The sequence below is a fragment of the Cucurbitaria berberidis genome (genome assembly GCF_010015615.1).
Source record: "Cucurbitaria berberidis CBS 394.84 unplaced genomic scaffold K460scaffold_3, whole genome shotgun sequence".
NCBI classification, from domain to species: Eukaryota; Fungi; Ascomycota; class Dothideomycetes; order Pleosporales; family Cucurbitariaceae; genus Cucurbitaria; species Cucurbitaria berberidis.
In genome coordinates this window covers 4,097,252-4,115,115 of record NW_024468937.1, presented here as the reverse complement: position 1 = coordinate 4,115,115, position 17,864 = coordinate 4,097,252, and the positions used below count along the sequence as shown (strand labels likewise).

The following is a 17,864-nucleotide window of genomic DNA, read 5'->3' as shown; positions in this document are numbered from 1 at the left end:
ATATAAATATAATACTTATTTTTTTTTAAAATTTTAAACTAAAAAGTTAAAAAAAATATTATTTTAGGCTATAGCGTATAAAGCAAAATAGGTTATAAATAAGTTAAAAATACTTTAGTAGACTTTTAGTTTTTTTAAAATTAATATAAAAAATTTTAGGAATACTATATATTAGTTATATAAAAATTTATAAAATTTAATACTTAAAATTTAAATAATTATAATTTATAATTTTTTTATATTTATATAGGTTTGCTAGACTTGTTTTTTTTTTTTTATAGTTGTTATAGCGTTTTAGCTTTATATAACCTAAATTTAATTTTAAAATAAATATATTTAGTATAATACTGCAAAAAATACAAGGACTATATTTATAAAAAAATATAAATAATTTTTTTTTAAAATTATTAAACAAAGTTAATATTTTTTTTTACTATTTTTAATAGTTAATTAATTAAACGCGTAAGTACTAATATATACAAATTTTAATATAATTTAATATAATATACTACTTAAAAATTAAAAAAGCTAAAAAATATTTTTTAAAATTAAAAAAATAGTATTTTATACTTGCTAAGTATTTTTAAATTAAAATGCTTAATTTACTAGCTACTAGCTTTGCAGTTTATTTGCTTAATTTTAGAATTTTAAAATTTTATAAGTAGAATTTTTAAATAATATAATATTTTACTATAAAATTTATATAAAATATGCCTTTTTTAATATACTATATTTTTAATAGGGCGGCTTAGGATGTATAAGCTATTATTATAAGTATAAAATTATAAATTATAATACTTTATAAAAATAGCTATAAGGGAAAAGTTTCTTTTTTTCTATTTTATTTAAAGCATTTTTGCTATTTGCTAGACTTTATAATAATAATAATTAGTAAACTAAACTATATAAACTATAAAATATAAAAAACGTACTATTTCTTAAATTTTATAGCTATAATAGCAAGGTTTTATAATACTACTATTTTAGAATGCTAATTTAGACATATTAATTTTAAATTTATTTATAATAATACTTAGAATAACTGCTGCTTACTAAAGCTTTTTTTTTATAAATAATAGATTTTTAAATTTTTTTTTTTATTTTTGCTGCTATCTAGTACGATGCTTAGTAGCTATAATAGCTAAGTATTTTATTTTTAAATAATATTTTATTTTGCTTTTAATTTTACAATATTTCTAGCGCTTTATTTATTATTTAGTTAAAATTTATAATAAATTAAGTTATATTTAGTTATAAACCTGTAAAGCAGACTTTTTAAATATTTTAATATTATTACTATAGTTGCCGCTAAGCATATGAGGTATAGACTAAAATTTTAATTAAATATAGTAAAAATTATAAATTATTACTTTGTAAAGCTTAGATATATTAGCATTTTTTACTATAAAGTTAGTATAAACTAAAAAGCTATAAACTAGTAGGGTATTCTAGTCTAGACTAAATAAAATAAAAAGTAAATATATATTTTAATATTTTTTAGTAAAAGACTTAGTATTTCTAGTATTTTTAGCTTTAGTTAAAAAAAATTTATTTAGCTTTTTAATGTATACTGCTTTTGCAATATATAAGAGCTTACTAATTTTTACTACTAGTTTTGCTATAATATAAAGCTATTATAAATATTTAAGTAGAAAAAGTTTTCTAAACAGGGACCCTATTAAACTATTATGCATTAATCTTATTATTAATAACTAACTAAGCCTTAGCTTTTTAGCTGCTTTAAGCTGCTATAGCAAATATACAAACTACTGCAATTACAAATACCGCAAATACTAGTACTATAAATATTATAATATTATAATACTACGATTACTGCAATTACTACAATTTTATAAAATAAAATACTAATACTTAAGCTAATATAGAAATAAATTATATTTAGCAGCGCTAAACTTTTTTACTATACTACTAAATTCTATAATACTAAATACTTTATACTTTAAACTCCCCGCAATAAGCCTTGCAATTTGCTACTATTATTTTTATAATTATTTTATAATAAGCTTAATTACTTATATAAAAATAACTACTAATATACTGCGCAATACTAGGCTTATAGTACTAAATATTACTTAATTTTTTTATACTATTATACTACCGCACTGCCGCATTGCGCGTTATAATAACTATTTATTTACTAATATATAAGTATTTTTCTAGCTTTTCTTACTACTAAAAACTAGCAATAAATTTTTTTTTAGTATTTATTGCCTGCTTTTTAGCTAGCTTTTTAGCTAGCTTTTCTAGCATTTGCTGCTAATTAACAAAAAAAAACTTATTTAATAATTCTAGCTGCCCTATAATAATTTAGCAGTTTAAATATATTACTATATAACTGCAATAACTATATACTTTAAATATATAAGTTTTTAATATAAAACTAGAAGAGCTTTAGTACTTTTAGTAAATTTAGCTTTTGCTAGCTATTATTAATACTAACTTTTTTTCTATACTCTATAGTCGCAGCATTTAAGTAGTTAAAGTCTATTTTATTAATAATTAAAAATAAATATACAGCATTTATATAATAATTAATAATATATAATTAGTAAATATACAACAAGCTAACTTTTAATAAGCTATAATATAAAAATAAGTTTTATTTTTAATTACTTTTGCATTAAATACCGTTAACTATTGCATTAAATAACTGTTACTATTAAAAAAGTATTATAAAATTTTATTAAAAATTAGCACTTTAAAACTACAATATTTTATATACTATATACTAAAAAATTGCTACTACTAAATTGCTACTACAAAATTTTTATAAAATTTTTATAATTTTTTGCTTTTGCGCTTTATACTCTGCTTTTTTTTCTTACTTTCTACTTTTTTACTTTCTGCTTTTTTACTTTCTACTTTCTTGCTTTCTGCTTTTTATAGCGTTAGAAATTTTTATTTTTAAAAGCTATTAAATATACTATATAGTACTATCTTTGCTTGCAGTATTCTCTTTTTTACTAAAAAAAAATATTTTTTTAAAAATTTTATATAAATAATAATATTTCTTTACAAACTAAGTATATTATATACTTTTTATTAAATTAACTACTTTTTGCAAGCTGCAAATAAATAGTTTATAATATACTATAGTATATCTTTTTTAAAATATAGCTTAATATAGTAAACTAGTATAAACATATAAATTTTATTATATATAGTACTGTTGTTTTATTATTAAATAGCTGCCTAAGCGGTTTTAGTCTTCCTTCAAGTAGGGAAAATGCGTAATAGTATAATATAATATTTACTAACTAATATATAAAAAAATAACGTTTATAGTAAGTTTAAAAGTAGAAGTATAAAAAATAGCAAATAAAAATTATAAAAAGCAGAGGCTTTATTTAATTTAAAAAATTGCTTTAAATATAGTATTATTTACTAAAATACTAGTATAATCTGTGCACTTAATTATGCTTTAATATATATTTAACTTATTAAAGTATAGCATTATAAAAAATATAAAAGTTATTAAAAATTATACTAAACTATATTAGAAATATTTAACTTTTTTTACTATAAGTTATATAGCGCTGCTTTTAAGCTATTAGGTTAAAGTAGTCTTTGCAAAAAGTTTAGAACTAGTTAAAAATATTAATTAAATACTAAATAATTATAGTATTATTAAAATTTTTGCTCTAACTTTTATAATTATAAAATTATATAATATTTTAATATATAATAGTAATAAATTATTGCGCTTTACTGCGGCGGAATAAGTAGCTAGTATATAATTATACTTATTTTTTAATTTTATATAAATTATAATAAAAGTTTTAAATAAAACTAGTATAGCTCTAGAAAAGCTTGTTAATATAAAAATTTTAAAATATAAAATAAATTTACTAGTAAAGTTTTCTTACTTGTTAAAATTTTTAGCTAATTTAATAAAAAAAATAAATAAAATAAATAATTTTTTGTAATTTTTAATATTAAAACTTACTTAAAAAAAAGTATAAAGATATTTAGCTATAAGCAGTTTTAGTTATAGTATAAATAAAAAAGTTAAACTTTTATATTAATAATTAGTTAATTATATTTTTTTAGTATTACTAATAACTTACTCCCTAATTGCTATATTTTATAGAAACGTAATATAAACTTTGTTTTTTTTATATTATTATTAAATACTTAAATATTTTAAATTTTAATTTATAAAATTTTATTTAAATAGAGCAGATATAGAAAGGCAATAGCATAGGCTAGGCTTATTATTATTTATTAGCATTGCTTAGCCTAGCTGTAAAAATTAACTTTATTTTATTTTTAATAATTACTGCGATTTTTAGTATATCCTGCGTTATATTAGTAGAAATTTTTAAATTTTTTTTTAGTTATTGCTTATATATTTTTTTAGTTAAGCTTTTTTCTAGCTTGCAGAATAAAATAAATATATATTTACTTATTAAATTTAATATATAATATACTTTTTAGTACTTAAGCGCTTGTATATAACGCTAAATAATATTTAATAAATATAAGTTTTTTACTTATTTTTTTTTATTATTTTCTATAAAAGCCGAGCTTTAGCAGTTTTGTTTATAAATATAGTAATAAATTACACTAACTTTTATTATAAAAGTAGATAACTAAAAGTTAGTATTTTTAAACTTATAAAAATTAGTAGCTTTAAAAAATCTAGCTATAATACTTATATTATTTAATAATACTTTTAATTTTTTATAGTAGAACTTAATCTATGCACAAATTAGGAATAAAGTATTTTTAAAAATAATAGTAAAATTATTTATTATTAGTGTATACGTGTTAGTAAATAACTGCAACTTTAACTATTATTTTATAAATTTTTATTAAATCTAATAAAAAAGTTTTTTTTTAACTATATTTATAATTTATAGTTTTTACAGGTCTGCTTTATATATATACTTTTAGCATTATTTTATATACTTTTAAATACTGCCTATAAATGCTTATTAACTACTTCTAAATTATCTAAGTTATTCTAGTAAATAACCTAAATATTTGCAAAATTTTAGTTTTATTTATTTATTTTTTTATTAATATTAACGCTGTTTTAAGGCTAGCTATTTTTTTTAGTAATTTATAAGCAGATAAATGCAAAAATATTTTAAAAAGCTAAAAATATAGTAATTTAGTTAAAAATTTTAGGCTTAAGTATATAGTATTAAGCTAAAAGCAAAAAAGTAATAAAAAAATATTAAAAGCTTTATATAAAAAAAAATTAGTAATTATAATAGTTAGTATACAAAAACTTATACTATGCAATAAATAAGTATATAATACTAAAATACTATAGCAAATAAATATAAAAACTAAAGCTATAATTTCTTTAGCTTATATTAAATAATTTTATTTAGAGTAGGGGTTAATCCTATAAGCATAAAACCTAATAAAGTTTAATTTAACTTTTTTAATACTTATATTAAAGTAAAAAAGCAGGCTAGTATATTATAAGTATAATAAATTTGCAGTTATAACTTTATATTAAAACTAAAAAATAGCTTATATTACTTCTTTTTTTCTAATACGTCTTAATATTAAGATAATAAAAATTATAATAGAATTTATACTATATTAAGCGTTTTTTTTTTTAGCTAAGCAAATAGCAAAAAATAAATAATACTAATAAAAACTTAGATAATAACAAAAGTGCCTATAATATTAGGCAGATATATACTGCTACTAATAAATTTATTATACAAAAAAAAATTACTATAAAAAATATTATAATATTTAAAAAAATATATAAAAATTTTTAAAAAAAGCTGCGTATAATACTTATAAAGCTAATATTTATAAAAAAGTAAAGTAAAAAGCTATAAGTTTAATTATTTTTTATTAAAAAAGTAGCTTATATAAATTTTTTATAAATATATTTATATTACGCTAATACTATACGCAACTATAAAAAAGCTAAATTAAATAAAATTTTAGCTTTAAAATTTTTAAAAACTTTAGTATAGCTGCTCCTGTTTATAATACTACTATAGTAAAAACATATTATTATTTTTAATAAGCATTTAGCCGTTTTAAATAGCTTTTTTTAATTAATATTATTTATTATATTAGTAAGACTGTATTTAGAACTATAACTATAAAACTTAATATTTTTTAATTTTTATAATTATTTATTTTAATTATTTACTTAATTTTTATTTAATTTACATATTCTATTATACTACTTAATAAAATGCGCAAAAATATACTAAATTATTATTAAAAACTAGGTTATATTATATAATACTAGTAATATACTACTACTAATAAGGAAAAAAGTATATAAAAACAATATAGCAGCGCTATTAAAAAATTAAAAAAAAAGTAGCTATAAGCTTATAATATACTAAATAATCTTAATATTAATTTAGTTTTAGCTAGATATATTTTAAAAATTATACTAAGTATTTTAAAAAATATATACTAAGAACTTTAGCAAGCAAAAAGTAAAAAATTTTTAAAATATCTAAGTTTTATAAATGCTTATATTGTATAATTAGTTATTAGTATTTATAAACTATATAATACTTTTAATACTTTTTAAGCCGACTTTTTTAAGAAAATAATATAAAAAAGTTAAAAAAAATAGAGTTAACTATAAAAATAGCTATCTTAGAAAAAAATTGTAAAAAAAGTATAAAAAAAATAAACTAAAATTAATAAAAAAGCGTTAGAGCAGGCAAAAGCTGAATATATTTATAATTTTAATAATATTTTTTTATACTAAATTAGTTTAGCAATAAAAGTATATAATATAGACCTAAAAATTGCATTTAAATATTATAGGCTATACTACTAGCTATAGCTATAAGATAAAGAAAAAAAAAATAATAATATAATAAAATAAATAAAAATAATACTTTATATATACTATAATACCTGCTTAATTATTTTATAAATATTTGCATTTTTATTCCTACAAGTAGAATAAGATACTAATAAATATTTTTTTATAATATTTACAGTAGTTCCCTAATATTTCTAGGAGTTTATAACTATAATATAGCTTTTATTTACTTTATATAGAAATTTTAAAAATATAAAACTTTTTTTTAATTTTTTACTTAAAATTAAAACTTTAAATATTAAAAAAAATTGCTGTATTATAATATTTTATATAGATACTGTATAAATTAAAATAAAAAATGTAATTAATTAAAAAAATAAACTTAGTATATTAAAAAATTAATATTTTTAATTTAATTTAGAAGAAAAAATAGTTTAAGTAATATATATTAAAAATTTAAAATTATAGTAAAATTCCTTAGTATAACTATGCTTATATTTTTATTTTATTAAATATATTATATTTTTTACTTTAATAGTATATATTTTATTAAAGCTAAGTTAGAGCTATTAAATTTTTATGCTTATAGCGCTTAATATTTTTAAAGTTATAGAAATAAACTTTAAAAATTATACTATAGTATTTAGGATTTAGACTCTATTTTATATAAAATATTATTTTTTTAAGCTTTAAGCATTTAATTGTTTTTTTTTATATATTATTTATATTTACTAAGGCCTAGCTAAATATCTAGAGTAATACTTTATAACTAATTTTTTAGTATTTCTGTCTATGCGCTCTGCAGCTTTTAGGCTATTTTATTAGTTTATATAATTTTAAGCTTTAGCGTTGCTTTTTTGTTTATTTATAAAAAATATTTTAGTATAACTAAAGTACTTAGTATAATATATAAAAATACTAAATATTTACTTTACTATACTTAGTAGTTAGTATAAGTTAATATATATACTTTATTACTATCTTTTTATAATACAAAAGTTTTATTATATTAAAATAATATATTTATAAATTTAAATATTTTAGTAGAAAAATATAAAATATATTTATAAATTAAATTAGAACTTTATATATTAGCAAGTATATTTTAATTTAACTTTATTATTTACAGTAATATATAATAAAATATAGTTTATACTTATACAACTATTCTGCAATTTAAAGAAGGATAAGTTAGAAAAAGTAGGCAATTTATAATATAAAATAATTATAGATATTATTTATAAAGCTTGTTATTACTTAGCTATATATATAAATAATACTAAAAAAAATAACTATGTAAAGCTTTATTAGAACTAGGTATTATTTATTTTAATAATTTTAAAAGAAATTTTAGATACTATTTTTTTTATATTAAAGCCTAAAGAATATTAAAAAAAATAAAAAATTTATTTATTATTACTATAAAAAATATACATTGCTAGCTTAATTATTTATATTTTTTTATTTTTAAGCTTTGCAAAAAGTACTAGGCCTAGTAAAGCTATTTTTAGCTAATTTTGCTTTTTTAATTTTACGCAGACGCTTAGCCTTACTTTTAACTTTAAAAAGCAGCTTAAAGTTAAAATTTATAAAAAGTTAGTTAAGTACTAGTTTAAATATTAAAAAAATTAAAAATATTTATTTAAAATAGCGCTTTTTACTTTATAAGCTTTAATTTGCGTTTTTACAGCTTTAGCTTTTTTATTGCTAATATTAAATATTTATATTTTACTTTTATATTAGCTATAATTTTAGAATATACTAATAATATTAAAAAGATATACTTTCTTAAATAATTAAAAGCTAAATTTTATTTTTTAAACTTATATAATTATTTAGGCAGACACACTAAAGTTTAAGGGACTAAATATAGTATATTAAATAATAAATTTACTATATTAAAGTTTTAATTTCTATATATATAATTAGCTAAAAATTAAAAAAAAAAAATTTAGAATTAATTACTTTTTAAAGCCTAAGTATTATATAGTAAAACTTAAAGCAGGTAGCCTAATATTAGAATTATTAGCTTCTATTTTAATAAATATTAAAAATTTTAAAAAAAAAATTTATAGTATAATTATAGCTATAAAGCGCAAGTAGGCAGACTTTAGTACTATTTAAAATATTATTAAAGTTTAATATTAATTAAATTTAATTAAAAAAGTTCTAAATTATTTAAATTTTTTTTTAAGAATACTTATAATTTATATTATTTTTTTTATAATAAATATAATAGCGCAGCTTAAAGTTTTTTTTGCTAGCATTATAAAACTTATTACTAAAAAATATAGTACTATAATATAGTAAAATTAGTAATGCCTGTCTGCAAAGCTTATAAGTACTAAAATTTTAAAATAAAAAAATATTAAGCTAAAAAAAGTAAGTAAAAAAAAAGCAATCCTATAAAGTAAGTTAATATAATTAAAAATAAAAAAGGCAAAAAATTATAAAAAATTTAAATATACTTACTAAATATAATTTTTAAATAGTTTATTTTAGAATATATTAGCTAAAGCTTAAAAAAAATAAAATTGCTAAAAAAAAAAATTTAAATTTATACTTTTAAAAAATTTTAGTTTTTTAGCTTATATAATTATATACTTGCTTTTTACTTTACTATGCGCTATATTAAAGTAGCTTACTATACTTAAGTATTTTAAAAAAAGTAAAATATTTTTTTTTTTTTTTTTATTAGTATAAGTATTAGGGGCGGGGGCAGCAAAGCTTTAGAATTTTTAATATTTTTATTTTTATTTTTATTTATTATGCGCTTGCTTTTGCTTTTATTTTTTTTAATAGCTATTTTTTTTATTGCTTTTTTTTTAGCGCCTTTTTTTACAAATTTACTAAATTTGTTAAAAGGCTTAAAAGTACTACTATTTAATACTTTTTTTTTAATATTATTAATATTATTAAGTTTTTTTTTAAATTTAGTACTTTACGTATTAAAAAGCTTAAGCTAAAAAAAGCTAGCATTTTGCACTTTTATTTTAAAAATATTAATATTACTAAGCTTTTGCTTTTACTTAAAAACTAAAAAGTTAAAAAACTAAAATTTAAAAAAACTAATATTTTACAATTTTTAATTAAAATTATTAATATTGCTAAGCTTTTTTTTAGGCTTAGTAAGTTGCAAGTAAAAAAGCGTAAGTTTAAAAAAATTAATATTTTATATTTTTTAAATAAAATTATTAATATTATAAAGTTTTTGTGCAGGCTTAAAAACTATTAGGCTAAAAAGTAAAAATTTAAAAAAACTAATATTTTATGCTTTTTAAGTAGAATTATTAATATTTAAAAAAATTTTGTTAATTTTTGTAGTAAACTATAGGCAGCAGAATAAAAATTTAAAAAAATTATTATTCTACGCTTTTTAATTAATAATATTAATATTTATAGTACTTATTATAGTCTAAATAGCAAACTGCAAAAACTAAAAAGAAAGTAAAAAAAAAATAATGCTAAAAGTAAAAATAAGTTAGTAAAAATTTTAAAAAAAGCTAAAAAGTAAAAAAAAAAAGCTTAAAATATTTAAAAATAAAGTAAAAAATTTTAAGTATAAATAATAAATAGTACTTATATTACTACTATAAATACTTAATATAAAGCTTTAAATAAAAGCAAAGGCTAAAATAAAAAACTTTAATAATATAAAAAATTTACTAAAAAAAAGCAAAATAAGTGCTTTGCGCCTAGTATATTTTATATACTTTTAAAATTTTTAAATTTTTAAATTAAAATTATAAAATACGCAAATATAGTACTTATTTTTTAAATATATTAAAGTTACTAAAGCTAAAGCTGCTTATGCTTAAAAATATAGTATAATAAATATAAAAAATTAGCATATTGCTAAAATTGTAGTAAAAATATATTAGTTTTATAAAAATTTTTAACAAATTTTTTTAAAATTGCAGGCATACTAAGCTAAAAATTAAATAAAATAAAAAAGCTTTTGCGCAAAGTGCGCAAGATTTATAATAATTATAATAAAATAATTAAAAATATTTTAGTAGTAGTAGTAGTAGTAATAGTAGTAATTTAATAATAGTATATTTATAAAAAGCTTAATATAAGCTTATTATATTAATAATATATTTTTTACTATTAATAAAAAGTAAAGTGCAAAATAACGTTAGTAATATTAGCGTTTAGGGCTACTATTTACTGTAAAGCGCGCCTAGAGCCTTACCCCCGCTCTCTAAGCAGGTTCTACGACTATTTCCCCGTGCGGAGAAGCCTGTACCTTGTCTAAGGTGTATAAATCTACCCACTTCCCCAGATCTCTGTAGATCAGCGCATATTGGCTTGAGGAAATTGTTTCCACGGGTCCATTCTATTACTAGCTTCCCATTTGGTTTCACTGGTCATCTCGTACATCACAATGGCGGAGAAGAAGGACGAGATGGGCGCTGTGACGCAACAGTTGAGCGCAGTTGATGATGATATGCACAAGTCAGGGATTGTGAAGGAGGCGAATGTTGCCTCAGTTGCTCTGGGTAAGCTTCTCTATCTTGAAGACGGGCTAATTGAGCTCCAATCTTGAACTGCGACGCTGATGATGATTAGCTGCCGCTGTCGAGGCTCAAAGGCCGAAGTTGTGGTCTCGAAGCATGATCCAGCTCTACGGTATCATGGGCGTCGGCTATCTTGTCTCAACACTCAACGGGTTTGACTCATCTCTTATGGGTTCAATCAATGCCATGAAGGCTTATCAAAATACCTTCGGTCTGACTGGCGAGGGTTCCTCCACGGGAATCATCTTCATCATCTACAATTTAGGTCAGATCGCTGCGTTTCCGTTCTGTGGCTTCTTCGCCGATGGCTACGGCCGCCGGGTCTGCATCTTAGTCGGCTGTGTGCTCGTCCTCCTCGGCACTGCTATCCAGGCATCAGCTCACGGCATGGGTCAGTTCATTGCAGGCCGTTTTTTGCTTGGTTTTGGTGCTTCAATTGCCTCTGCCGCAGGCCCTGCCTATACTGTTGAGTTGGCGCATCCTGCGTATAGGGGGACGATGGCCGGAATGTACAACAACTTCTGGTGGGTAGGTAACATTCTCGCTGGATGGACAACCTACGGCACCAATCTCCACCTAAGCAACTCCTCTTGGGCCTGGAGACTCCCCACCGCTGTTCAATGCATCCTCCCAAGTATCGTTATGGGACTGATCATGTTCTTCCCCGAAACTCCCAGGTAAACAAAGTAGTCATGTGTGGTCGAAAGCAACAGCTAAGAACATTAGATGGCTACTAGCCCATGACCGTAGGGAAGAAGCTATTGCAATCATGGCTAAGTACCATGGCGATGGCAATCCGAATGCTCCTATCGTACAACTCCAGCTCCGCGAGATCACTGAGGACTTCGCTGTAACGCGGAACGACAACCCATGGTGGGACTTCCGCGAGCTTGGCAATACCCGCGCTGCCAGATACCGGTTGGCAATGGTCATCGCAATGGCCTTCTTTGGACAATGGTCTGGCAACAACGTCGTAAGCTATTTTATGCCGTCCATGGTAAAGCAGGCCGGTATTACAGATCCCAACAAACAGCTTCTGATCAACGCTATCAACCCAATCTTCTCTATGCTTGCAGCCATCTATGGCGCGACATTACTAGATAGCCTCGGTCGTCGCAAGATGCTCATGGGCGGCTTAACGGGCGGCCTATTCGCCTACGTCCTCTTGACTGCTTTCACAGCTACCGCCACGCCTGAAAACAACCTTGCGTATGGAACTATCGTTTCGATCTATGTCTTCGGCATCTGCTTCGCATGGGGTTGGACACCACTTCAAACTCTCTACGCCGTCGAGTGCCTTGAGAACCGTACACGTGCGAAGGGCTCTGGTGTCAACTTCCTCTTCCTCAACGTCGCCATGGTCGTCAATACATACGGTATTTCAGTCGGTATGGAGAAGATTGGATGGAAGCTGTACTTGGTGTATATTGGGTGGATCTGTGTTGAGCTCGTAGTCATCTTCTTCTTCTTTGTTGAGACGGCTGGGAAGACGCTAGAAGAGCTGAAGGAAATCTTCGATGCGCCGAACCCAAGGAATGCATCACTAAAGCGTGCAAAAGTTGAGATTGATGAGCGTGGCCAGGTTCTCAACGTTCATGAGTCATGAGGACAATTGGTGGCCTAGGTCGGGACGGTTCTTGTACAAAGATCGAGGCTTCTAGCGTTCCGTAAGCGTTGTATACGATCCTACCCCTACAATCAATCATTCACTCTCTGAATCTCTGTGTATGAGTCTTATACGCATTGAAACTATGTGAACTCCATTGGGTCCTGACTCTCCCCTGTCTTACTTTGATCCAGCCACTAGTCTAGCACTGGCCATATACATCCCCGTCCCAGATAGCTGATTCTCATTGACTCTGATTTATGGGTCTGATGCTTTGGTTTTGTTTCGGCATACCACGTCTCCTTTGTCAAAATTAGAGCTTGGGTGCACACAGGAACCACTGCACAGCGCCATGGGGACGCGAGAGAGGGGGAGTTGCTCCATCTGCTCACCAATTGGGCTAAGCTCTGAGAATACATTGTGCGAAGACTCTTCCACGGCCTTTGGCCGGAACAGCGATGAATCAGACAATACTCATCGAAATCAGGGGATGTCTTGAGTGCTGTTCCTGCCAGCCCATACTTGTCGACGCCAGATCCATGTCTCTACTTTCGGTGCTTGCTTTTGCGAGCGTACAAAAGACAATGCAGTATATATTGTGGCGGTCGGAAGCTCACTGAAATCAGATTGGTCACACATGCAAACATCTGGCGGGTTTCTGATAACAGCTCCATATTCTTCCCACCTCTATCCAATATGCCACCAGCCCGCCCAAGACCCAGTTCCCTCACCATACCCACTCCTTCAACGGCATTATGGCGTGCACCCCGTCCTCCGACGCCTCGACGAGCAACCTTCCCGCCACCTGGGATCACTTCGACCTCTCCTCTTAGGTCTATCTCTCTCAACGCTCCTCCTGTTCCACCACTGTCGTTCTGGGACCCCGAGACTCCGACACCTAATACCGCTACGATGTCACCTCGCAACCCTTTCCTCTCACCGCCACCGCCAATTCTCGAATTCAGCCCCCACACTCTCTTCCCTATGGCATCGCCCCTGCTGCCGGCTTCGCCACTGTCTATATTTGACTGTGCCGTGTCGCCTAGAATGGGTACCTTCCTTCTTTCGCGCACTCCTTCGCCTACGAAGGCAACGTTTCTACATCCAGCAACACCAGCGTCACCGTTAACACCTCGCTTCTTGTTTCCACGAACACCGCCCTATCCACCTAGGGTGAATTCTCGACAACGGCCTGCTTCTTATGACGCCGTGATGAGGGTCTTGAAGACGAGGCGCTCTGGCACTAGCCTGATGGAGAGTGGTGGAGAAGACGAGGTAGGTAAAGGGAGGGAGAATCTGAAGTGGAATTTTTACCACTTCGTTGCTGCTAGGAAGTTGAGGGAGATGGGGACGGGGAGAGATAAGATGAAGCTGAACAAGAAGAATGGAACCAGGAGCGGTTCGAAGGTGCGGTTGCCGTGGACGAAGAGAGGGGACAAAACAAAAGAAAGGGGGTCGACGGCACCAGTCAAACATCGACACTTCCACGCGGTGTGGTGTAGCTGATCTATGCGTATGAGTGACGGCCGGCACCAAACCGTTAGCAATAACCATGGTAGGGGTTTCCGGGAAACTCTCGGGATTCAGCATCCTTTTGGAGGTAATATTTGTTGGAGTTAACATTACATATTGTCAAATTTATCGTCATATGGCAACATAATAGCACACCTCTGCCTGCTTTTTCACTGTTGTTGAGGCGAGGGGGATGTGTTGACGTTAACGCCGACGCACGGACACAATGTACAAGCCGAGATTTGTTCCAACCTCTCCCCTCAGCTTCCTACATCATCACATCCAACTCATGCGCTGCTTGGCGACTCGCGATATGATCTGAAGGCACACGCGTGTAAATTTCGCTCAGCTTCAAAGTTATAGTATCGCCCTGGCGCAACGAGGCAGATCCATTAACGGGCTGAACAGCTACACAGCGACTCCTTCGAATCAACACACTCAAAACAACCCAGGAGAGCAACCTCTCGCTCTCTGATCGCAAAGGAACTATGTGATTATAAAATATGTAATAATGGTCTTGAAGCTTGCCAGTTTCACTTTCAAAGGATGATATAAAGGCATTTTCGAGACATACCTTGGCCTTTTTGTTTGTTGCTTCCACTCATAGCCTTCCAAAGGCAACAGACAGCTTCTAGTCCTCTTCTCGATTACTTTGTGATATTCGATACTATCTAGGCACCACGAAGTCCCGAGCACACCGTGTGCAAGCATGAGCTGCATGTATAGCAAACAAAGTATAAACTCAAGGTGACTGGCTGTTTGCCTTGGCTTTCACCTTCACCTTCACCTCCGCACGCATATCGCTATCCGGTTGCGCCTCTCCCGTGTTTACATTGTTGTTAACCGTCCAGCCTCGCACTTTCTAGAACACCAACAGCAGCCGCCTCGCCCAAGTTACCATTCAACTGCAATAGTCGCGCCGTCTTCATTTCGATCTGAATGCCGCCTTTCGGCCTCTACACGGTGGCACGACATCACCAGTATGGTGGGTCGGCACCACTGGCGCGTCCCGTGTTCAATAGCATGGACTTCCAAGATACGTCTCCGGGGCCAGCAGCGACTGTCGACAGTGACGCGGTCCAGCCGGTGAATGAGACCGAGCGTGGAGACGACAAGATGCGTGAAAAGAAGGAGAAGAAGAAAAAGAAACACTCTCTCAATGCGGAGGGCGAGAAGGTCACGAAGAAGTCGACGGTGCCTACAGCTCCCGCGAGTGCGACGCCTGCTCCATCCAGCTCCAAGAGCACAAAAGACAAGGATGGGAAGAAAGAGAGCAGCACAAATGACGCGCACGCGTCTGAGAAGAAGCGCAAGAGAGAGAGCAAAGTACACGCAGACACGCCGACTACTGCACGTGGTGAACTGGTCAATGCCGGCTCTGTTCTCGGTGGCGCTTTCTTGCAGGGCTTGAAGTCGTCCATGGGTGATCTCTCGGCCAGTTTTGGCCATCCAGCTCAGCCGGTCCAGACTGATGAAAAGCCATCGAAGAAGAGGAAGTCGAGCAGCAAGGCCGAGCAGGGAAAAACCATCGACAAGATCAGCGAAGCAGCTCCAAATGGCACGAATAACGGCATCCCCCCTGGCGAGAGTGTCAAGAAGAAGCTGGGCAGACCTCGTAAGAGTACGCTCACACAGGCTTCTGACAGCCCAGCTAAGGCTCCAGCACCGTCAGTCACGTCTCCCTATGTATCCGAGCCAAAGCACACGCCCATTCCGCTTCCGCAGAAGTCGCCCTCTCGACTTGCTACTGTTGCCACTGAGACGAGGCAAAAGCAGGCAAAGCCCAGTCGTCAGGACTCCGAGATTCTCGTCGCCGAGACGCCGCCATCTCAGCTACCCAGGACGCCGTCTGGCTTTCTCAGCTCACCCGTTCCATTCAGTCTCTCCAAACCCGCGACGAGTGGGCGTAGCAAGTCCAAGAAAGGTCCCACCGTCCACCTCTCTCCATCAACATCGGAAGAAGGTCTCTCGAAAGGCACAAATGTCAGCAGTGGAAACCACGCCTCCCTCACCTCGTCGAACCTCCTCCGCTACACACAGCCGCTGAACGATGAGCCCAAGCCCCGCCCTCGCGGCCGCGCTGCATCCGTCGCTACCTCCACCACGTCGAGCGCATCGTCCATGAGCATCGTCGAAGCCCCCCGCGTCACAAAGCCGTACTCGCGCTCCGGCGCCGAAATCGACCCCTTCACCGAGCCTGAAGCCACGAAGAAGAAGAAAACGAAGCACCGCGAAACGCACGACGAAGCCACCACGCAGGAGTTCACCGCCAAGTTCAAAGCCAGCCAGCACACGGTCAACTTCACCGACGAGCACGACTACGCGACAACGTACCTCACCTGGCGCGCGCAAAGCGCCGCCTCCGCCCCGCTGCCCTGCCTCAACAAGGCAACAGGCTGCAACGCCAAGCGCGAGCAAATGCTGCGTCTGAGCCGCGAAGACAGTGCATCGTCGCACCTGCTCTCGCTCCTCGTCGCGACAGACACGCACGCGCGCGCCCTCGCCGACGCATCCGCGCGCTGCGCAAAGGCAGACGACCTCCTCGCCCTCGCCCTCGCAGCGCGCGTGCCCGTCCCACTCGGCAGAATCGAGGGCACATGGCGCCTGTTCTGCCCGCAGTACAGCGCGACGCACGAGGACAAGTACGGCTTCGGGCAGCGCACGCTGGCCATCTCGCCCATCGCAGGCTCCCCAGACACAGCGACGACGTGCACGGCGCGCCTGCGCATCCCCCCGCGCTCCATGGCGTACGCGATTCTGCCGTTCCGCGCGCCGCCCCACGCGAGTTTCCGGTCTACTACGCTCACCACGAGCGTCGAGGGGTACAAGGTCGACGTCGTGTTTCTCGGAAACGGGTATCTCCGGCTCAGGATGGATCTGCACTTGTTGCTGCTGGGCAAGCCGATGGAGGGCGGTCCCGGGGGGCAGGCTAGGTTCATGGAGTTTGTTGGCGTGCATGATCGCGCGGTGCGGTGGGCGGAGGAGAAGGATGAGTTGGAGGAGGAGGGACGCAGGCTGTTTGCTAAGTATGATGGGGGCGTTGTGGAGGACTGAGAAGGGAGCTGCTCTACCGCTTTGAATGTTCAGTGAGTGAAGTGATTGAATGGTTGAAGGAGATTGACTTGGACTTGGATCTTGGATCTTGGATATATCCGAGCTCACACCTATCTGTTGCATTTCCGGTTCAGCTCAGTCCAGCTCAGCTCAGCTCAGACCGGTCGGTCGTTCGTTCGAGCAGCCGTTGACAAACATACTTCCATAACAAACATTACATACGCGCGCTAGTAGAGGGAGTCAAACGACACCGACTACTCCATTCGCGCCCGACTCCCTCTAGCGGATTATATGCAACCCACACGATGCAATTGCTTTAGTAATTAAACTACTTAAAATCATGCCGACTGGACGGACTGGTAATTCGCCGTGATGACAGGTG

The 17,864-nt window shown here is 30.8% G+C and overlaps 3 protein-coding genes and 1 pseudogene across 4 annotated transcripts; 3 read left to right on the top strand and 1 right to left on the bottom strand.

The window, feature by feature from the left end:
• Positions 1-11,088: 11,088 nt before the first annotated feature.
• Positions 11,089-13,003, top strand: K460DRAFT_386389 (general substrate transporter). Its single transcript, XM_040935588.1, has 3 exons — positions 11,089-11,292; positions 11,363-11,987; positions 12,037-13,003. Exons 1-3 carry the CDS (start codon positions 11,178-11,180, stop codon positions 12,914-12,916), a joined length of 1,620 nt encoding a protein of 539 aa, XP_040788580.1. The 5' UTR covers positions 11,089-11,177; the 3' UTR covers positions 12,917-13,003.
• Positions 13,004-13,457: 454 nt separating this feature from the next.
• On the top strand, positions 13,458-14,560 carry K460DRAFT_118793 (annotated as a pseudogene; the record flags this gene model as incomplete). Its single annotated transcript has 1 exon — positions 13,458-14,560. A coding segment is annotated over one exon (965 nt), but the record flags the coding sequence as incomplete, so codon positions are not given.
• Positions 14,561-14,852: 292 nt separating this feature from the next.
• On the bottom strand, positions 14,853-15,257 carry K460DRAFT_118780 (uncharacterized protein). The gene has a single exon (XM_040926610.1). The coding sequence runs from the start codon at positions 15,146-15,148 to the stop codon at positions 14,915-14,917; it is 234 nt and encodes a 77-aa protein (XP_040788579.1). The 5' UTR covers positions 15,149-15,257; the 3' UTR covers positions 14,853-14,914.
• On the top strand, positions 15,051-17,828 carry K460DRAFT_366855 (uncharacterized protein). Its single transcript, XM_040933466.1, has one exon. It carries the CDS (start codon positions 15,368-15,370, stop codon positions 17,480-17,482), a length of 2,115 nt encoding a protein of 704 aa, XP_040788578.1. The 5' UTR covers positions 15,051-15,367; the 3' UTR covers positions 17,483-17,828.
• Positions 17,829-17,864: the final 36 nt, after the last annotated feature.